The sequence below is a fragment of the Mugil cephalus genome, chromosome 13, assembly GCF_022458985.1.
Source record: "Mugil cephalus isolate CIBA_MC_2020 chromosome 13, CIBA_Mcephalus_1.1, whole genome shotgun sequence".
NCBI lineage: Eukaryota > Metazoa > Chordata > Actinopteri > Mugiliformes > Mugilidae > Mugil > Mugil cephalus.
The window spans coordinates 11,794,794-11,817,033 of record NC_061782.1 but is presented as its reverse complement, the minus strand read 5'-3'; the positions used below and the strand labels follow the sequence as shown (position 1 = coordinate 11,817,033).

At 42.1% G+C, this 22,240-nt stretch overlaps 4 protein-coding genes across 6 annotated transcripts in view; 2 read left to right on the top strand and 2 right to left on the bottom strand.

The window, feature by feature from the left end:
* khdrbs2 (KH domain containing, RNA binding, signal transduction associated 2) overlaps positions 1-11,050 on the bottom strand; it is a 93,142-nt gene extending 82,092 nt beyond the window's left edge. The window contains exons 1-2 of the mRNA XM_047602140.1: positions 11,032-11,050; positions 6,485-6,603 (exon numbers count right to left, since the gene is read on the bottom strand). The gene's annotated coding sequence lies outside the window, so the exon portion shown is untranslated. The remainder of the gene's footprint in view (positions 1-6,484; positions 6,604-11,031) is intronic.
* On the top strand, positions 3,964-8,712 carry si:dkey-103j14.5 (isoaspartyl peptidase/L-asparaginase). Of its 3 annotated transcripts, none has more exons than XM_047602142.1 (7): positions 3,964-4,098; positions 4,579-4,775; positions 6,144-6,286; positions 6,516-6,679; positions 7,266-7,384; positions 7,696-7,806; positions 8,077-8,712. In XM_047602142.1, exons 2-7 carry the CDS (start codon positions 4,589-4,591, stop codon positions 8,283-8,285), a joined length of 933 nt encoding a protein of 310 aa, XP_047458098.1. In that variant the 5' UTR covers positions 3,964-4,098; positions 4,579-4,588; the 3' UTR covers positions 8,286-8,712. The 3 variants fall into 3 exon arrangements, with proteins under 3 accessions (XP_047458098.1, XP_047458099.1, XP_047458097.1); XM_047602143.1 differs by having other exon boundaries at positions 3,975-4,098; positions 4,589-4,775; XM_047602141.1 differs by having other exon boundaries at positions 3,987-4,098; positions 4,583-4,775.
* On the top strand, positions 10,350-19,998 carry phf3 (PHD finger protein 3). Its single transcript, XM_047602136.1, has 16 exons — positions 10,350-10,485; positions 11,598-11,854; positions 12,367-12,483; positions 12,581-13,892; positions 14,036-14,312; positions 14,705-14,756; positions 15,267-15,387; positions 15,485-15,641; positions 15,730-15,846; positions 16,000-16,122; positions 16,222-16,366; positions 16,478-16,664; positions 16,752-16,899; positions 17,628-17,717; positions 17,893-18,088; positions 18,185-19,998. The coding sequence occupies exons 2-16, from the start codon at positions 11,614-11,616 to the stop codon at positions 19,957-19,959; spliced, it is 5,058 nt and encodes a 1,685-aa protein (XP_047458092.1). The 5' UTR covers positions 10,350-10,485; positions 11,598-11,613; the 3' UTR covers positions 19,960-19,998.
* A 220-nt stretch (positions 19,999-20,218) lies between these two features.
* Positions 20,219-22,240, bottom strand: part of eys (eyes shut homolog) — a 165,001-nt gene continuing 162,979 nt past the window's right edge. Inside the window, exon 51 of the mRNA XM_047602144.1 lies at positions 20,219-22,149. Within this exon, the coding sequence (XP_047458100.1) occupies positions 20,927-22,149 (1,223 nt within the window). The 3' untranslated portion in view covers positions 20,219-20,926. The remainder of the gene's footprint in view (positions 22,150-22,240) is intronic.

Below are 22,240 nucleotides of genomic sequence, written 5' to 3'. Positions count from 1 at the left end.
TTTTTTTGTTTTTGTTTTTTTTGGGCTTTTTTTTGGATATACCACAACCTGGATGACTGAGAACCTTCTCTGACAAACAGTGAAACCATTATGTGTCACTGTAAATGTATTATCATTCACCAGATACACTGTGAATACTTTATAAACTTTATAAATAAAGTTGTGTCCAGTGCAGACTGTGAGATTCTGTTTTCAAAGTTCTCCAAAGTAATCTGCAGTAGCGCCGTAGGAAACAAACACATAGCCACAGACGTCTGGATTTTTCCGTTCATGGTCCTTAATCTACCAATGGGATTTCTCTTCACTGTATTTCACGTGTTTATGTTTATTTCATTTATGTAGCACCTTAAAGCAAAGAGCATTTGCACCAAAGTGTTTCACATTCAACATGTCCTATAAAACAGATACAGATCAGCATCAGTGTATCATATATGCTGCCATTTTTCATTAGATGCACTCTACATTACAGTGTACACCAGGAAGTGTTCCGTTCTTTAATTGTTCCCACTGTGCTCTGTCCAAAGGGTTTAATCACACCGCTCTTAGTCTATGCTGACCTATTTATTAAGCAATCTAAACAGAGGTTTGACTGTAGTGTTGTGGAGTTTATGGAAGGTGGTTATCTCTCATTTGTTTTCCCATGTTAGCTGCGTAATGAATGTATCTCAGGGTAATAACATTTAATTATAATAATACAAAACAGGAACGTGCATACTAAACTTTTACAGGGTCCTTCGGTGCAGTAAGATGTAAGGCATTGTCTGTTGGTTTATTGGAAAACAATTTTCAATCGTGGAATTAGACCGGAATAATGGAGTTTTTTTTTTTTTTTTTACCTCCTGCCATCTAAATTATGGCTGAAGAAAGAGCTTTTAATGGATGAAAAGTGAATTACTATCTTTAATAAACAGATATTAAATAATAAAGTGAATATCAGCATGAAACGTTTGTATCCCCTAAGAAATGCCTCTCTCGTTCCTACGCCATGATGTTGACTGGAATCCAAAAGTCATCTTCAGCACAGCATGCTGGCTGCTTTACTCACTCACAAATTAGTTTCGAGCAGATGAGGCTGGTGAATGACCGATTCTAGCTCCACTTCACCTTTACAGTCTGCACTGATCAGAATCATAAAGACTAAAGTTAAACGTGTCAGATTTGGTCCAACCTTAACCCTGTGTAACACCCACCAACTGTGTTCTCTTTACATCTCTATAAATATTTATAAGGCGATAACTCATCTTGTAACTCTTGCTAACTTTCATTTATGCCCTTTGATGCTATGCAGGTTTAAAGGAGTCAGTATTGATCACAACCTCTCACTTTCTTCTCCTCTTCATTTCTTTTTTAGATTCTCAAATAGACTTTGTTTTTCTGCTCAATGGCCTAAAACAAGTGGCATGGCCCGTGTTAGCCAGTTCTGTCTTTGCAAGTCATACTTGCTGGACTATTAGATTCCATTCAGTCAGTCAGTCAGTCATGATGATAATAATTCAGCTACTGTTATCTGGGCAGCTAGTATTTATGATGGCTTCAACTGTTCCTCAACTGTTTCCGTTCCCATTTCTGTGTTTGTAGATTTAAACTAAAGCAGGCAACCTGAAACGAAAACAAATGCATATGAAAACATGCTTTATCCCCACATCGCAATAAAATGTGGTGAAGTCTTTTACCCTTCATAATCCATAAGACACAATTCAGTTACTGAAACGATATACATTGCTGGAACCCATATACACGTATTTGAGTTTGATGGATTTTTGCAGCCCTCTACTGGCCATAGTGCAACATTACACATTTCACTGCAACACCAACGTGAAATCTCACAATTGTCTTTCCTCTCCTCATCCACACATCATCTCTCTCTCTCTCTCTTTCCCTACATTTAGATCCTTAAGTCATTTTGAAATCACAAAATTTGCCAAGTGTGATCCTTGCTGGAAGCAGGGAGATTAACATCCTGGTTTCATTTTACCCAACAGTTTACAGTAACTGTTTAATGAAGAGATTAAACTGCCGGTAAAGCTCCCAATGGCCTGTTCAACGTGTGACGGAACTTTAGGGTTAATTCACTTATTTGATTCGATTTAAGTCTGTGTAAATGTGGACAATAAACATGTTAAACAACATTCAGCTTAAGCATCATTAGCCATTATCACAGAAAAAACATGGGGATATGCCCAACTGACCACTGGCCAACTTTTACATACAATTTGTGGGATTAGTAGTTAAAGTCTGTTCAAAAATCACTAAAATGTTTTACTGTATCCACTTCAGAGCTTTCTAGTCTACATCTCTTTGTTGATTTACATTCAACAATCATTTATTGTCATTATGTGTGTACATAACATAATTTTGAATAGTAGCTCCCGGCTAAAGTTGCGATGTTTGGTCTCTTTTTTATAGGGTAACATGAATGCAATAGTGGCACTTTTCATTTCAATAGCTTTCAATAACTTCAATAATATATTTGTGTTTGATGCTGCCCCGCCCCCACATAAAGAGTTAAGAGACAAGAAGAGGTGCAAAATAGTCAAATTGACCAAGACAATAATAATAATAACAATAACAAAAATAATTATAATAATAACAAAGAATACAATTATTAAAAATAAAATAAAATAAAAATGCAGCTCTACTGTGTCTGCAGTCTGCAGCACGTAGTCATGAGTCGCGAGTAACCAGTCATCAGCAGCCTATTATACTCTGTGTCCTTGAGTTTGAAGGTTGCCGGGGGAGGCTTTATTCCACTCAGGAAACTGTCTGTCCATCAATAGCAGATTTTTCAGATTTGCAGGTATATAATCTAGGAAGGGTGTCCAAACCAAAAATAACTTATCCTTGCCCTTTACAACAGCTTGCAACCTTTTATGAGGGAGGATATTAAAGATCCCCCTGTACCACAGAGTGACACTAGTGGGATAGTTTTGATGCAGTTTTTCAAAAAGTTTATAGTGTGACACAGTGAGTCCCTAGATGGAAGGCCTAGGAGGAAAACCCCAGGGTCTTTCTTAGTTTTTATTTTAAATACTACCTTTGAAATATGTGGCCAAATACATCCCCTACATTCTACATTGCACATTGCAGTACATAGAGGAGAGGTGGAGTGGTCAGTTTTGTTTAAAATAACACAAGTAACCACAAGTATGGTTGTCTGCCAATCATGCTCAATATATTGATTGCTCAAGTCTTTTTCCCGTCTATGAGAGATGTCTGGTAAATTATATGTAACACAAGAGCCAAGAAGTGAGTAAAATGAGGCTATACAATGTTTTTGTGCTCTAGAAGAAATCTCTCAGCATCACTGTAAGAGATGTTAGCAGAATGGTCTGTGAAGACACAAAAGGCCTAATCTGTAAATACCCAAATGTTATGTTTGGGAATATTGAATGTCTCCTGTAAAAGGTATTATCTCTCAATAAATCGCCAGTTACATGAATTCCCTTGTCCCCCCAAGAGAGGAACATGGGTGAGCTGACACCTGCAGGGAAGTCTGGATTCTGGGTTATGGGAGACGGTAAGGACTTTACATTTCTTCTTCCAAGGTATTTGGATATATCATGCCATATCCTGATACTGTTGTAAATGATAAGATTGTGTTTTACTTCTGGGTTTATCTTCTTAGCCTCACATGTGATTAAACTCCATAGGGAATGACGGTGACAGGCCCAAGAATCAATACAGGTTTCTCTCTTAATATATGAATGTAACCAAATCCAGAGGTGACTTGCATGACAGGTCCAGTTATAAAATAACACATTAGGCATAGAAAGACAACCCATGTGTGTAGGTAATTTAATATCATAAGCCTCTGCCATATTTTCTTTTATATAAAGGGAGCCTTCGCTTTATTTTTGGATGCCTAAAATGTGAACTCTAAGTAATCCGTGGCACGATCCACCCGCCATAGCCTCAGTGTTTATGTCCTTACAGTGGTTCCTGCTACGCCCTAATGGGCATGCGCGTTCTTAGCCCTGGTATGAAAATCGATGCTAACTCCAGCCCCGATGTCACATGTGCGGCACGCCATAGCCCCGTAATAACGTCAATGGCGGAGAGTTTCTAATCAAAGAGAAGCAAGTGTGGAGAAACGGGAAGGTAGGAAAAGTCTAACCGTTCAGCTAACTCCACGAACTGAATAACACGCCACTGTTAATAACGTCCTACTGTGAAGTACAGTATTAACGCTGTGTCTGCTACTGCGTGTGAGTAGCGCTCACGTCAATGCTCCAAAACAAGGTGCAGGAGACGCAAACTATTGAAGTTTGAATGTGCAAAGTGAAGCAGTGTTTTAATATGCCTCCTCATACTTTAGCAAATTACCAACAACTACAAACTAGTAGTTGCTAGAACGCATTTTGATAAAAAAACAAACGAACAATCAAACAAAAACAGTTGTATACAAATGACAGTTACAATAATGATGTTAAAGATACTTTTTGCAGATCATTTACAGAAGGCAAGCTACAACTGAATTTATCAGTCCATTTCCCCCTTTAACCTACATGCTAAATGTATCAATGTACATACTGAATAGGTGTTGGTAAAGCCTAAGAGAATTTTTTTTTCTTTCTGCGGTGAGTTAAAGATGTCAGCAGTGTTGGTTGTACATGGTGGTGCTTGGGCCATACCAGACGAGCTGGCCACGGCCTCTATTGACGGAGTAAAAGCTGCGGCACGCAAAGGGTTTTTAACGCTGACAAGAGGAGGAAGTGCATTGGATGCTGTGGAGGCGGCTGTGAGGGCTTTAGAGGATAACAGCGTGTTTAACGCAGGTAATTATTCTCCCCCATTTGTTGCCACACATTTACAGCCACTTAGCTCGTTTGAGGATACAATGAATTGTGCATCTCATGATGGTATTCTGGTGTACTTTTGATTTGTAATCTAGTGCCTGCTGGATCAAATGGACTTTTCTTAATTAAATGGTGATTTTCAGCTTCTCAGAAGCAGCATAATTTGTGCTCATTCCTTAGTATGAAAAGCCTTTTGATACCTTTTGTCCTTGTAGTTTTTAGCAAATAAGAATAAATTAACATATCATATGAGTGGATGTGAATAGTCTGTTTGGTGTAATAATAAAAAAAAAACAGCTCCAGCAAGTGCTTAATTAGCCTTGTGTTGATGTTGATGTATGCAGCATAGCCATGTGAAGTGCAAATGCTCTTTTTTAGGGTACAGACTTGGCTACAGATGTAGCCAAGGCCTGTGGGAGCCATTTATACTTGAGGGCTAGTCGGTCTGACTCGCAACAAATTTACATGACTAGCTTAATGTTTTTAAAGATGCAAAAAGAAAAACTTCTATAACAACACTTAACTTGGTATTAAATGAATCCTTAAAAAAAAACCTTTAAGTACAGAACAGGGCTCCATGGTCTTGATTCACCAGAACCACCAACTCATCTAGCTAAAGGACAAAGTGTAACGCTTGGCTTACTTGCAGGAATGCCAGTAGGGACTACGAACTCTGGGACAAAGTTTACCAAATAGAGTCCGTCCGTCATCCACACCCACTCCATTAACACACCATACCCTTAACCCAGCACCATGGGTTTCAAATAGGCTGTGGGCCATTAGACTTGTAATGACACAGATGGGAAGTTTAATAACAATCTCCAAATGCAGTGTTGGACCCATTCAGAACATTATTTGTTTCTCACAAAAATATTCAATATGATTATAAAGTACAAAAAGTCAGGTCATGTGTTTCAAAATAGCATCCTTTCAGATTAGTCTGTGACATTTACACACAAGCAGGATATCAGTGACACTCCGTCCTTCTGTGCCCTGTAGATGCTTTTACTCTGCTCTGCCTCCACCCGGTGGACTTTTGAGGATGTAGCAGTCAAAATAAAACAGAATAAATGGAAGCTGTGTGGCAGCAAAGTTGGAGGAAAAATCCAGATTAAAAATGCAAAGATTGAGATTGTCAGTTCTCTATATTGTGAAGACAAAGGGTAGAATTGAAAATGCAGTGCTCTCACACCTTAAAATAATAAGCAGTATATAGACACTATAAAAATAATGAATATAATATAATATACAAAAATCAACCGTTGTACAACAGCAGTGATAGTGTAACAGTGAATGTATGAAAAGTTAAATGTTTTTATTTTTCCGGTTTGTGTCATTCAATTTCAGGGCACGGAGCAGCACTAAATGCTGATGGAGAAGTGGAGCTGGACTCGATTATCATGGACGGAAAGACACTTGCCTGTGGAGCAGTGTCTTCAGTGAAGAACATTGCCAACCCTGTATCACTGGCACGGGCAGTGATGGAAAAGGTCTTTTTAAAAAATACTTTGTAGATAACTGAGATTTAAAAAAAGCACAGATATCAATCACTTTCCTCAATTCTGTAATGGCATAAATCATGTAGTCATTTCACTAATTATTCTGTAACCGTTGAATCTTTTTTAAATTTATTTTTAGGTGAATTGTTTCCCTATAGTACTGTATACATGTGAAATATACTCTCTCACCTTAACGTTTGCTTGCTTTGGACAATCTCAGACGTCCCACGTCTTGTTGACGGGCAAAGGTGCAAACCTGTTTGCAGAGAGCATCGGTGCTGCCACAGTCCCCACTGAGACCCTGGTGACTGAATACGAGAGGAGAGAATGGAAGAAGCACAAGAATTATTCAACTGGAGTAAAAGAAGATTTCAACTCTCAGTGGTATAGCTGCAGTGATTTGAATGTCGTTTGGATGAAGTCAGACAAAAACACAAAAAGAGATGCTTTCATTAATATTGGATCACTGTGACATTTCGATGGCTATTGTGTCTAAAGATTTTCAGTTATCTACAAAGCTGTAGTTCCTTTAACTGCAGGTGAATATAGATTAGTTAACAGACTATGGCTGTGTGAGTTTTGGACGTCTTCCACAGATGTTCCTACTCAAAACCTGAACTTCCCACCAATCATTGTGAACTGATGCGACCTCTTGGATAAGTGGTGAATCATCTTTAAGGAAGTTCACACAAGTCCAATTGCCTTTGTTTTAGCTTTGTTTTGAGGATTTTAATGCTATTATATTCAGTAGAACTGAACTTTTATGAGTTATGGCCTGGCGTGAGCTGTGTCTTTAGTCCTATTGAGTGATGAGGATCCGGAAGACTTTGTCAGCTACAGCAACAATATAATACATCAGCCTAGCTTGACAATAAATGCTGTGCTCTTCATCATTATATTCTCCCTATTGTGTCGACATGGAGTTCATTTGCATTGTTTATTTGGATAACATCGCCTTTTCCCATCCTAGGGCCCATGATACTGTTGGGGCAGTAGCTGTGGACTCTGCTGGTAATGTGGCGTGTGCAACGTCAACGGGAGGGATCAGGAATAAAATGGTGGGCAGAGTAGGAGACTCCCCAATCATCGGTATGACTTCATTTACACTCACACTTTGTACAACTGCTCTTAGTGCACCATGAATGACACTTGTCAGCTCCAAGTAGAAGTTAAACCACGGTCATGATAATAAATAGCAAATAGATTTGTTGGAACAATTGTGACCCTGTTGCGCTTTGGGCTATGTACAGTACCTATATAAATACTTCAGTAAAGTACATTAAGTTAATTTTCCCTTAAGTTCATTTTCTCGAGTTTGATTTCTAACAGTATTATGGCGCACACCAGTGTTTTTTTTTTGTTTTTTTTTTATAACGTCCTTGTTCTCTCTTGTAAACAAGGCTGTGGAGGATTCGCAGATAACACAAGTGGTGCAGTGTCTTGTACCGGTCACGGAGAATCTATTCTGAAAGTCACACTGGCCAGACTCATTCTCTCGCATATTGAACAAGGTAAATGAAGGAGAATTTACGTTACTTTTTCACACAGATAAAGAAGAGGATAGTTTGTCAAGTTTTGCATAGTCTACTGTAATTGCAGTTTTGCTTTTCACAACTGTTTTACCTCAAAAATCAATGCAAATGTGATGGTTTTTGGTTTGATCATTTGAAAATTTGAACTATGGCTGCAATTACTGAGTAAGAATCTGAGTAATGCATTCTGGAGCGTCATGGCCACGTTTTATTAGTCGACTCTGTTCATATTTATTATTGCTCTTACAGGCAAATCGGTAGCAAATGCTTCACAGGTGTCTCTGCAGCACATGGGGGATCGTGTTCAAGGAGCAGGAGGAGCGATTGTGGTTTCTCCGTCCGGGGAGTGGGCCGCCACATTCACCACCGAGCGAATGGCTTGGGCGGCTGTGGAAGGCGATGTGCTGTGGTACGGACTGGACCCAAATGAAAGAGCGAAAGAGGAGTTGTCCCAATAATAGTGTTCTATTTACTGCACTTAGCAGAGTAATATAAAACTGCATTTCAGATGTTTTCTTCTAATTAATTTTGAGTCTGTACAGTATTTGTTGCTGTTAACTGCAGCTGAATCCACTCCGAAGTGCCTGCTTCTTTTTAATCTGATGACAAAGCTATGCATTGCACATGTGTACGTTACAACAGTTATAGTACTTAGAAAACTGGAGCACTATTGACTAGTATTTTGTAGCCTATAATTGTTATATGTGAAAATATAGAGCGTCAAATCAATCATCTAAACTTTTTCCTGTGTTCTACCAACGTGGAGGCATTCTTTTAAAATTGTGGAATTTAAAATGTAAAATTAAATGTAGATTTCTTTTTTATATATATGGACCATACAATCACAACAAATGTGAAAATAATAAAATATGTACTGTACATGTCTTCACGTGTTGTTTCTTACACTTGGTGGCCTTAGGTTCATTTTTAGTTCAGCTGAGCGCGGTGGATTGCTATCAGCTGCTCTTGACAAGGTGGGAAAAAAAGCAGCTGTCACCTTGAGGGCTAAGCAGAATTTAGTCATTGTTGACACTCTATAAAAGGGAGGCTGATTACCTGATTGGCAGATATACTGGAAGTGTGTGAGACATACCTGAGCGTACACCAAAGGTTGCTCTGTTAAAAGGGTATTTGATTTTCTGTTCTTTCTTGAGCACCTCTCATAAAATGGACTCCTAGGGGGTCATTAACATAAAAATAAGCTTTATCTTGAGCTTCCGAGCGGAATGGTTAGCCTCGCTCAGTTCTTCGCAACAATGGCTGCTCATCAGGAGACAATCATTGCATACAAACCAGATTTAAAATTACAATGAGCTCTAATGAACATTTGCTCCAACTGAGGTCGAGGAGCAGAGCTGAATGTCTGAATGATTCATTTAAGAACTAGAGACTGAAAAAGCTACCTGACCAGCACTTGAAAGAAATTTAATATTTTCCCCAACTGGGTGAATGTCTAAGTATCTTTGGGCACTAAAATCCTATGACTAAAGGACAATGTTTCTGAAAGACCATGAAACGTGACTTCATATTTCGACTTTTGGCTTCTTCGATTGCAAATATCCTCCATGTGTTATGGATCCTGCATATTTTAAACAAATAACAAATATTAGAACTTTTTTTTTTAATACATGTTTCAGCTTGGAATAACTTTAAAAAAAAAAAAAATAGGGAAATAAAAATATTTTAACCTGAATGATTGATCATCAATTTCGTGTTTTCATTGTTTGAAAATCTGACTCATTGCTCCTCAGGACAATCTGAGGTCTTAAAGCAGCCATCTGGATTTAACTAAGCAAATACTCTCCTATTGGGTAATTACTGCATGGGCAATTATCTTTCAGCTCGAAACAAGTTATTTAACCCCAACTGATGCAATAAGCAGCTTCTAATTTCTTAAACAATCATGTGGAAATACACATCCACTGGTCGTGAAAAAGATGTTAGTCTGTTTGAGAAGGGTCAAATCATTTGGTATGCATCAAGCAGAACAAACGAAATTGCAGAGATTGCTCAAATTGGGTTAGGAACTGCCAACGCATTATTTAAAACTGGAAGGATAGTGGGGAACCATCATCATGGGTATATCAGGGTAAGAAGAGTGGCAGGTGAAGTGATGCACCCTTCATGCCTAGTGCCTACTGTACAGGTGGGGGCGGTGCTATGATCCGGGGTTGCTGCAAGTGGTCAGGTCTAGGTCCAGATTAGGGTAATGCTTAGGTTAACATTATGTGCTAAATTATGTAATCCCATTGAGAATCTATGGGATGTGGTGAAGAAAGCTCTGTGCAAGTGGTCAGACTTTCCCACCATCAACACAAGGTCTTGGTGGAAAAATGAATGTAACACTGTATGGGAATAAATTGTGACAGTGCAGAAACACAGCGAATGCGCGCCGTAATTAAACCTAAAGGTGGTCCAACGAAATATTAGACTTTTCTTTAGTGGCCAGGCTGTGTATCTCTATACTATCAGCTGCCATGCTACCTGTAAACAACAGAACCCACGTGACCAGCGGCGTTGCCTGACTGCCTGCCCGTCTGTCAGGGGGCTTTGCAGCAGCGGGACGAAACACGGCCGACTCAGAGGAAGTTGCTTGGAGTTGGCCGTGCTAGTATGTAACCTCATACGAATTGGCAACAACCTTGGGGTACGAGTGAGGTAAGAGGCATACATATATATGCGGGAACAAGTGTTTGTAAACGTGTAAACTGCAAGCATGTGTATGTATGTGTGTGTGTGTGTGTGTGTGTGAGTCGCCGTCCAACGTCCGTTAGCAGCACCCAGGCTACAAACAAACTCGGTTTCTAGGGCCTGGGCTAAAGCTGCTTAGCCAACACATATTTAGCACCGTCCTATTTATTTAAACATGTGCGCGTTTTCGTAGCCCGTTTACATATTTTTTAGTACGGGTGCATCGTGGTGCAGACGGCATCCGTACGGGCGGCCATATACTTTATAACAGTGGCGTATGTTGGGTGATAACTTTCTCTGGAAGTTGCCGTTAGCTTGCTAGCATACGTGATAAGCGGATGGCAGTTAGCCGCCTGATAGCGATAGCATGCTAATGAGCTAGCATCTCATTGGCCTGCCTCTGTAACGCCATGTCTCATATGGACATCAAATCACACTAGAAGCTATTAAACAAACGCGCGGAGTTGCAGAACCATTCACCACGAGGGCTGCATTGCATATTTCTCCACTTACTTATTATTTTTGGCCTTCAGTAGGACGTGTAGCCGAAGCCTTGCTGTGCTCGAATTTAAAAACATTGAACTCGAGGAGCATTATCGTTAGCTCCCCTCCCGACTCGGACACAGGGATAGTTTTCTTGCACGCTCTTAAATAGCCTGAGACTAATTGGACCAAAAGCAATAGTCAAGGAAATGCTCTTGCGACGCTGGCTCAACGTAGCAGGGCAGCAAACAGGGTCAAGTTTAAACTGTCACTTTGTTCAACATTTATGTGATGTATAATAGTTTGTTTAATTAAAGCACCACCCACAGCAGACCATATTCAGCTACTTGCTGTAACTTTATTATTATGCTAGCTAGTAATTATATCGAGTTTCCTCTGGCTGGTGAATACTAATCCTCCCCAGTTTGCAGAGATTAGACTATAATGCCCCCCTGAGCCCAGTTAGAGAGTCAGCGCAGCTTAGTTTATGATCATGGTCCATGATCGCAGTGATGTTATTTTTCTCTCAATTAAAAATGACTTATTTGACACCTGCTATTCCTACAAACCTGTCTCTGTTTGTTTTTTTTATGCAGGAAGGCAGCGGCATTCATGGATATTGTGGACACCTTTAACCATTTAATACCCAGTGACCAGTTGGATGACTCTCCGGTGATAGGTCAGAATTTGGAGTGTGAAGCCAGTAATGAGTTTGGGACGGGAGTCAGGCCTGAAGATTCACTGAAGAACATGCTCAGTGACAAAGATCCCATGTTTGGATGTGCAACCGCTCAGTCTGGGTTCAATCTGCTGGACAATGAAGACACGACTTTTCCAGTTGCTGACCCGGCAGGTATGTCCAAGGAGAAATATAGCAAGCGAAAATATCTGAAATATGTACTTACAGGGCTGGAAAATGAGATGGTGTAAGTTTTAAATATACATGAACAGCTTACAAGCACAAATTATTCACCAGCACATTTTGTCTGTACTAGTTAAATTGCTTTTCTTATACTATTTTGGAGCATAATCGACGCACACACACACTGGCAAGGGTCAGCTGACTACCAGAATATACTAAATGACCAGGTTATTCCATCACATGGTTAAAAATTAATGCAGCACTGGATGGAAGTCAATCTTGTGACATTGCAGAAGCTTATCAAAACAAGTGAAATCAAAGCTAAAGCAGGTCCAATGAAATATTAGAGTGGGTGACCTATTTTTTGTTAGCGACTTATTTTTTTTTGGCCAGGCAGTGTAGCTGGGACTACTAGTGTTTAAGACTGTTTTATAGCAGATTATTACTTGCCCCCCCTCCTCACTGACAAAGAGAAACTTCATTGAGTAATTCTGTTTTTGCAGTTAGTGGTAGTGGTTCAGCATCTACAAGCCTCGGTAATGAAGTGAAAGTTGCACAAACAACACAAGTCAAGAGGCCTGTTGGCAGGCCAAAAAAACAGCCACGCCATTCAGAGTCTGGTGAGTGGATTTTCATTTGTTTGTGTTAGCACCCTGTAATATTTTAAGTTGAGACAAAATATTAACCTTTTTTATTTGCTTCCTCTTGTTACAACAGCACTTAGTGGTGACTCACAGCCTAGCGTGTCAACCAACACCATGACCCGAGGACGACCCGGAAGGAAACCAGGCACCAGGCTACGCAAGTCATTTCTTATTGAGAAAGGAGTCAAAGGCGCACAACTCAAGAAAGAATTAACTCTGGGCGGGCGTATTAACGTTGAAGATCTTGATGGCGGAGTATGGCTTAATCCTACAGTTATTTTAAGACGTTTGACAGTCACAATCGGAGGATTCAAGATTGAGTTGCTTCCAGGACCTTCTTACACAGAAAATGTTGAAACAAGCCAGCCTGACGCCGCTGAAGGTGGTGTGCCTCATGGTGGGGATGTTGGTATTGCCATTTTGCCAGATGACACTGTCAAAGTAGAGAATCCCGAGCCAGAGAACGTCGCAGAGATGGATGTAAATGAGAAGAGCTCTACAGATGATGCGGCCCTTGGGCTGGGTCCATATGTGAATCCTAATGATGTTCAGACCTCCAATGGGAGATTAATAGCGAGCCCTTCCACACAAGAGACAAAACTTGACAATCGGCACGTTACTGGAAAGGAACAGCCAGTCAATAAAGAAAAGGTCAACAACAAAGAGCCAGAGAGCAATGAGAATAACACAGCTACTGTTAGAAATAAGACGGATGTCAAGGAAGCGCAGCAGAGTGTGGCCAAAGCACTGCCGAAACAAGGACTGACATCAAATAAGAATAAGGACTTGGTTTCTTGTAAATCAAGCAACATCATTAAGGAGCAGAAGACGTCCCAAAACATACCATCCAAAATCATCCAAAAAGGAGACCTACAGAAAAAGAAATCTCTGAAGGAAAAGCCAGACATTTCCCCTTTAAAAAGGCCTGCAGAGACCCAAAGTGAGCATGCTCCTAAAGTGCAAAAGATACAGGGTACGGGTGACGTTAAAGCGAAGCCAAAATTGCCAAGTACACCCGAAGTGAAGAAGAACCCGCCATCTGCCAGCCGTGCTGGTGATCAGCAGGCACAAGACAAACATATCAGTCCTCAAAACAGCTCCAAAGCTGAGACTGCTCCCCCGGCGCACTCTAATCCAGGCAATTGTTTAAAAACACTAGAAGAAATGGGGCAGGAAAAATTGAAAGCGAAAAAGGTGGAAAAGATTCTTCAAAAACAGAAAAGTAAAAACGCAAGGAGCCTCTCCGTGGATGAGCCGCAGCTGTTTATTCCAGATAATGCTCCTGTTGTGAAGAAGGAAACTGCTGAGGAGCCAGCTGCTAACAGCGAGCCTACATGGGACGGAAACAACTGTTGCGGCCTGTGTAAAAATCATCACAACAACATGTGAGTGTTGCTCTTCTCTTAATACAAATACTGCACAACATAATAGTTTAATCATTGTGCAGGAATTGTAATGTTGGGTCTTTGTTCTGTTATCCTGACGTTAAAAGGCTCATTGGCTTTAATAAAAGCTGTACTGTGTTTAGGTTCATGGTGGGCTGTGGTCGCTGTGACGACTGGTTCCATGGCGACTGCGTTGGTCTTGACCTGACAAAAGTACGTGAAATGGAGGAGGAGGACCAGATGTACGTGTGCTTGAAGTGCTGTGAGGAGGAAAGCAAGAAGGTGGAGCCAGAGCCACCAAGTGTCGCCAAGCCAGAAGTTCCAGTAAAATCTGAAGTGCAGGATCAGAAGCAGCCTCCTAAGCCCCGTCCAGGACCCTCGCAGACACTCACATCAGGGGGCGTCAGACCAGTAAGAAAGGTGAGCACTGCCTCTGGGAGCTCTCATAATAAAGCTGTTATAGTTATGAATCTTATGAAATGGAATCTTTCACACACAAAGACTACCTTGTTGTGTGTTTCCTCCAGCTAATTCATCCTCTGATATTAATCATAGCCAGTGTTACCACTGTACAAGGGTTTGTTGTCTTTTTTTTTTGCTTTTACTTTTTCTGTACAAGCACGTGGGGGTGTGGTTAATAGGGTGCGCTCACCAGAGTTTAAAATTCACACCTCACTGATTTGTTTGTACTTTCAGGTATGGAGTTTTGATATGTCAAGTGTCTTTTTTTTCTTTTGGTTGTCATTTTGTTTCTTAGAGACTGGCAAATTTAATTTGGCTAATGTTCTTTTTGCTCTTCCCTCCTAAATTAGGAGTCGGATCGAAGGCAGTCCACTGACGTCAGAGAAGCAGCTCATAGAACAGGTACTTTAGTGAATGTGCATGTAAAATGAAAACTGCTGTCTTATTACTAAGTGCTGCACATTGTGTTTAAAGCCAGGAGGGTTTACTGGGTTTCAGAGTATCACAATAGTGCAAGTAAGTTGGCGGAAGACCTTCACAACAGATGGATATGCAGTATATAACATGTTATTGTTATTAAACTTAATAACTTTTACACCTCTGTAATGTCTCATCAGAGACATTACAGAGGTGTACTGTTGTGTTGCTTCAATATAGGGAAATAAAATGTGTTTTGAAGATTTACTGAAGGTCGTCTACATCCACGCCCACAATGAAAAACAAATGGGTTCCTGAATCCCACAAACATAATTTAATTACAAAAAAATATCTTTATATTCTAGTCGTACATACAAAGTAACAGCTAAAGTTTAAAATCCCAATTCAAGATTTTAAATTTGGATCACAACTAATGTAGAATTTATATTTTGTAGTACTTGTGACAAACCAGATGTTGCTTTTCTGTCTACACAGGTTCACACCTGAAACATGAGTCGAAAAGCAGAACTTCATCTTCATCTTCAAAGAAACCCGTGTCTGTGGAGGCAATCAGGCGAAGTGTGCGTGATTCTCTGAAAGAAATCCTCATACAGAGGTAAGAATATCAGAGTAGAAGTAATCGACAGTTGTGTGAATACTTTGAGGGATTTCATTTTACTGACATTAACACAAATGTGGTGTTTTCCTCTCAGGTTGAAGGAGTCTGATCTGAACATCTCAGTGGAGAGAGCCTCTGACGTGGCCAAGAAGACTGAGAGAGAGCTTTTTCATTTGTATAAAGACACTGACAACAAATACAAGAACAAGTACAGGAGCTTAATGTTTAACCTAAAAGACACTAAAAATAATGTAAGTATCATTTTACCTTTTTTTTATCAGTCACAGTACAAATGTCAAGTTTTTTGTTTTAATTAGTTTCCTTTATTTATATTTTTAGATACTCTTTAAAAGGGTTCTGAAAGGGGAAATTTCTCCCGCTAATCTAATTCGACTGAGTCCTGAGGAACTGGCCTCCAAAGAATTGGCAGCTTGGCGACAAAGAGAGAACCGACATGTAAGTTTCCTCGTTTGTTTTGATATATTTTATTGGACATATTAGTGGAGCAGTTAACTGAATATATTGCCCTTTTACTAATCCTTTTTGTTGCTTTTTGTAATACAAAACATTCAGCAGCCATCTAAAAATACTTATTTTCTCATTTTGCAGACAATTGAGATGATTGAAAAAGAGCAAAGAGAGGCGGAGAGACGACCCATCACCAAGATCACACACAAAGGGGAAATTGAAATTGAAAGCCAAGAACCAGTAAAAGCACCAGAGCCTATAGAGGTAGGACTCAGATCAACTATTACTGTGTAGTATTAAAAAAAAAAAAAAAAAAAGGCCTCTGGTCTAATTTAGGGTTTGTTTTTTTTGTACTGTTTTCAGCTTGAGCCTCCTCCTAAAGCTACAGAGGTCTCATCAGAGCCTCCAGTATCCCCAGAGAAGAAAGCAGAGACTGCGAAAACAGAGAAAGACACAACAAGCCTACACAAATCTCACTTATTTGACCTACACTGTAAAATCTGTACAGGTAACTGCAGACATCAGCACATAAAAATGATCTTGGTCATTGAGCTGTGTTTTCTTCATTGTGCCTATGTCCTTAGTCACTGACTTGCAGTGTTATATTTTCTTGAATAAGGTCGTATGGCTCCCCCTGTGGAGGAGGCACCAACCAAAGTGGTCAAAGTTGCCACGACAGTGGTGCGGAGGCAGTCTTCCAAAACGGAGGAGACGAAGAGCCCGGCGAAGCCTGCAGCCGACGATGACCTGCACCTTACTGTTTTAGAGGAGAGCTTCCGAAGCGCTCAGTCGGGTTATGAAGGACGGTAAGCAGATATTTTAAACACCTGGTGAGGTTTTGCTGTATGACAGTTTTTTTCACGCTTCCTTCACTGTTGCTGTATTTGTTCCAGGTCTAATCACATCGCTGGAAGAGAGGAAGAAGCTGCTTTCCTTTCCAACCTGCAGTCCCTGTGGCGAGGATTCATTCAAATGCACTCTGTGGCCAAACTTGTGACTAAAGCATTTCCTGTCTCTGGCATTTTGGACAACTTGACTGAGGTAAAGCAGACATGGAAGAATGTTTTTCAGATTTTGTATTGTTGTAGACAATAATTGTTATCAGTAACGTCAGGTTCACATATAGAGTTCAAGTACTTTCAAACTACTTGCCTCCCACTGAACTAAACACACAAAGGGCCCTTTTCACACCTAGTATTGAAATTAGTCTGGGGTGATCTAATTACAAGTGGACGGCTTTGAGTACAGGTGTGAATGAACCCAAGATACATTAAATGTATTGAACCTGAATGTACCTGAAGAATGGACTGGTCAAACCCCCACTCTTTCAAAAGGCTGCTGACATTCAAATAAATCAATATCTGCTGCAGAATCTCCTCTTCTCTCAGCTCGTGGATCTCACGGTCTTGCCAGTGCACTGACATGATCATATAAACACAGTCGCACATGCATTCCCCGATCGGTGCAATTTCCCAAACATGGCGTAGGGCTAATTCACCGATGCGCTTTCATTAACTCTCTTATGGGAGTGTACCAGTAAACTCAAAACTGTTTTTGAGCTGCTCTCAGCCCCTGAGCTTCTATAACTCAGTGTCATCATGTGAATTAGCAACGAGACATTCCTGTTCAGTGGTTCACAACGAAGTCAATAAAACCTGCGTCGACCCGAGTTTTTTTTGTCCAATGTGAAAGGGGCTTTACACCGCAAGCTACTTTGGATCCAAATGTGCAAACACTTCATGAGCTTTGATATGTTTCTTTTCTAATAGGACCTTCCAGATAGCATTCAAGTTGGAGGGAGGATAAGTCCTCAGACAGTGTGGGACTACCTGGAGAAGATTCGAGCAACTGGAACAAAAGTGAGTCTTTGCTTCTTCAAATTGAGGCAATTTGAATCACCCACAATCGCCTACACTTTTCTGTGGACATGAATAAAAAATAATACCAGGCAATTAGCATATGCATGTAACGCACTAGAGATGTGCTTCCTTAAAAGCTACGGTCAAACTTTGTATTTCTTTTGTTTTATTCAAGGAGGTCTGCCTGATTCGCTTCTCCCCTGAGGCGGAGGAAGATGAGATCTCCTATACTCTTCTGTATGCCTACTTCAGCAGTCGTAGGCGTTTCGGGGTGGTGTCCAATAACCTGAAACAAGTTAAGGACATGTATCTCATTCCATTGGGTGCCACGGAAAAAGTTCCACATCAGCTTGTTCCTTTTGATGGGCCAGGTAACACTAGACCTCTTTTCACCGGGCTAATTATTTTCTCTTGGTAAATTACACAAACATTATTCATCTTTCACACTTAATTACTCTTTCTGACAGGTTTAGAAAACAACCGTGGTAACCTTCTGCTCGGACTCATTATTCGCCAGAGACCGAAAAGGGACTTTCTTCCCGTGGATGTGAACGAATCTGCCAGGATTATTCCTGAAATCAAGCCAGTCGCCAATTCCACAAAAGAAACCAGAGCCGCCGAGGAGGATGAGAAGTTTTTCCTCTCTTCCTTGACGGCTCCACATAAAAAAGAGAAGGAAAAAACACTTACAACTACTGAAGATGTCGAGGCGACAACTGAGGCCTTTGAAGAACCCCCTGCACCCGAAGAGACCAACAGTCAGGAATCCCAAAAACCACTTCGCTTTCTTCCAGGTGTGCTAGTGGGCTGGGGTGGTGAATTACCACCCCTGCCAGATTTTGGAAGAAAACCTGCAGCAACGCCACAAGACGCCCAGAAGACACCGCCCGCTCTGAAAACAGAAGCACCGACCGGGAACGTAAAAAGTCCGACAGCTGCAGCACCACGAGATCGCTTTGTCATCAAGAAGAAAGAAGCTAAACCCGTTAAAGCCGAACCAGAGCCATCGAGCCCGGCTGACGCACCTGCTGCTAACAACGCGCTGAGGAAAGATGCTGCAGCGGTGATCCACAGTGCAGCGGTCTCGCTGAAAGATAAGCCTCCAGATGTATCGACTGAGGCATTCCTGGCGAGCCTGTCGGCGGCTCCGAGTGGGACTGAAACTAGCAGCGCTGCCTCTGCAAACAAAGACGACGCCGGCCTTTTGTCTGAACCCGAAAAAGGAGCAACTGAAGGGAATTCTTCGTCGCAGTCAAAACCCCAGACTGCCTCAGATCACACAAATGGCTCAAAACCTCCTTTAAGTGGAATATTGAAAAAATCCTCAGCGTATTCCACTGTGAATGAAGATAAGACAACGGTGCTACAAAAGGATAAAGCCAGTCTCCCAGATCCTTCTAGCTCTAAACCCGTTCCCTTGTTGAGCAGCATCAGAAACAATCCAGTCGTACCGTTTCACCAAGGATATTTACAACTTTCTCAGGCCAAGCGCAAGCCTGAAGAGCAAAGCCAAACTGTGACCCAATCATTACCCAGTAAAACGGAAGACGCCGACACCGTCCAGGCGGCTGCTGTAGTAACTCAGACACCTCCTACAGTCCAGGAACCTCAAGCAGAGTCCAACACAGAAGCTCCAGAGCCCCGTCAGGACTCAGCGACGGCACCAGTTCTCCCGGCATACAACACCGCAGCACCTTTCCCCTTGCAGCAGCAACAGCCTCAGGTACCTGGCAGCTGTGATTACCCGATCACCTCTGCTCCGAACCCACACACCCAGGACCAGAACCATAGTTCGCAGTGGGCACAGGACAGCGCCGCACAGGCTCTCCCTGGAGTTCAGTCGCAGTACGCCGAGAGTTACTCCGAGCCTCCCGGGCGACCCCCGTCCCTGGCCAAAGACTACAAACGCATAGAGGAGCGCTACAGCGACCCGTGGGAGAGGCCGCGCAACACAGAAGACCGAGACCACCAAGGGAGGCACAGCTACCACAGGGATTCGCATCACGGCAAAAAGAGCAGACACCACGACCGGGAGCGGGAGAAAAAGCACGAGCGCAGCCAGGATGACAAGTACAGGGAGAAGAGCCGGCACCACGGACACTCGGACGACCGCTACGGAGAGAAGAGGAAAGAGAGGCACCACAGCGATGACTACAGCAGCCGCCACAAGGACAGACACAGACACAGACGAGACTCTGATTACGAGAATGGACGGAGAGGTTCAAAAGACAGTTACTCATAATTCGGTTGTGTTGTTTTTTTTTTAAAGAGCTTGGGCTCTGAAAAGAAAGAAAAGAAAGAGACTCTTAAGCTTCTTGATCACATGGTACAAACCACTTCACTGTTTTGTACCGCGGTCTGCTTCTATATGCCATGTCTTTCATAGAAGTTGCATTTTAGGTTAGTGACAGTACAGCCAATATGAGATATCATTTCAGTGGAATTATGACTACTGCTTATGTTCTGTTCAGACCAAGAAAAAAAAACTCAATATTGGAACGTTTTCACCTTTTTAACCTTTTATTGTATTTAACTTGAGCTACTGTACTTCCTACAAGTGGTAACATACAGTACAACACAGCTGTGGACCATTTGGTGAAAGATTTAAGTTCACAACATTTGGCCTGAATGTAACACAGAAATTATTTAACAAAGGACAAATCTAAACAGCAGCTTTTTTTTTTTCATTCTTTCTTTTTAAATTTCTGAAATAAATATTTTACAAACGTTAATGTACATTTTGGCTTGTAATATACTTTAGAGATAAAGTGTGCCTTTGCACCGTGTGTTTATGTACAGTTCGTAATAAAGCTAATCTTTTTTTATTGTTGATTATAAAAGAAAAAAAGTCTCACAGTCCTTTGTAAAGGTTTTATCTTGTGGTGCTGTTACAATAAATGTTGACTGTAAAGTTATTTACAAAAATGGATGAGTCTGCGCAGGAACCTGACACGGACGGGAACTTTGTCCGTTTGTATTGGACCTCACTTAGTTGAGATAGTTCATCCAGTTCAGGTGGTTGGCAGCTGAATTGCATTATTATGGATTAAAAATCTGATGAAAATGGAGCTGTACATTGGTAAAATAAAGGTCATTTGACATAACTACGGCCGCACACACAAATCTAACCCACCCAAGTAAAAACTGACCCTCACCTACTGGATAGTTTCTAGTCAGGCATCATAAAACATAACTAATCAACTCTGACATTATGTCACAAGGGGGATATTCAGGGAATTTTCATTGCCATCAAAAATATTAAAACCCTCACTATTTTTAAGAAACCGTAATGGTTTCGTATCTCCAAACAAATACACGTTTCGCAGACTACCCTCGAACCCCTTTGAGAACAGCCCGGACGTCACAACTGCTACTTTCCTGTGCAATTCAAACCCTCCAAAATAAAACCGCCCCCCGTAATTTAAGGCTACGTATCGCTCGAACGGGTCCACGTCTTCAGCAAGGACTGCCTTGTTGTTCAGGAACACCTTAATAACCGTGCTGTTGAGAGACACGGAAACATTGTGCCACTTGTGGCAGCAGAGCGCGGGGCTCCTCAGAGTTAACGGGAGGGAAAGCCTTTCCCCGAGGTTGATGGCTATTTTAAGATGACCCCTCTCAAGTCCCACCGCGAGGTAGTCGTCGTCGTCTCCGTGTTCGGCCTGTCCCATCCACACGATCAAACCGTCACCGGCGCTCGCGTGGAAGCTGAAAGAAACCTGTGTGTATTTTAAGTTTCTCACGCTGTATCTCGGGTCCTGGTACTTGACGTAAGAGTTCCCGACGAACTTGAAAGTGTCTGTGGATATTTCTTCGTCGCAGTACGTCCCTCCCCATCCCAAGGGGCAGATGCAGAGGTACGAGGCGGCGCCTGATGGGGCGCAGGAGGAGCCGTGCTTGCAGATGTGGTTCACGCAGCTGACGGACTGGTTGCACACGGCGCCGGTCCACAGCGGCGGGCACGCGCACGTGAACGCGTCGCTTCCTGCTGCCCTGCAGCGACCGCCGTTGTGGCACACCTTGTACCCGCAGGCCGTCCCGTCCCAGTCGCCTACGTTTGCCCCGCTCGCGGCTCCCATCTCTGTCAACTCGAACTCGTGCCCGTTGAGTATGAGCTCTCTCAGGCCACCGGTGAAGCTCATCGGCTCCCCTTCGGTCGCGTCCGTGGAGACGAGGCTCAGCGTGGACACTCCTCCGACGAAGATGTCCGTGGCGACGTCGAGGGTGGTCATCCCTTCACTCGCATTCTCCCTGACCTCCCTGCCATCAAGGATGAGGTAGCCTCGGTGACCTGTCCGGCCTGCCGTCACCGCGTGCCAAGTCCTGCCTCGCAAGTCCACCTTCTGAACGGACTGCAGGACGTGGGGGCCGTCTCCTAGATTGTATCTCATCTGGACGTACCCAGAGGTCAAGGATAGACAGAAGAAGTCTCCTGCGGAGAGAAGATAAACACATTTCACTCCATTCATCTAGTATTTCCACGGTTGCGGTACAACCTGTTTGGTGCAGCTTGTGCTGATCAA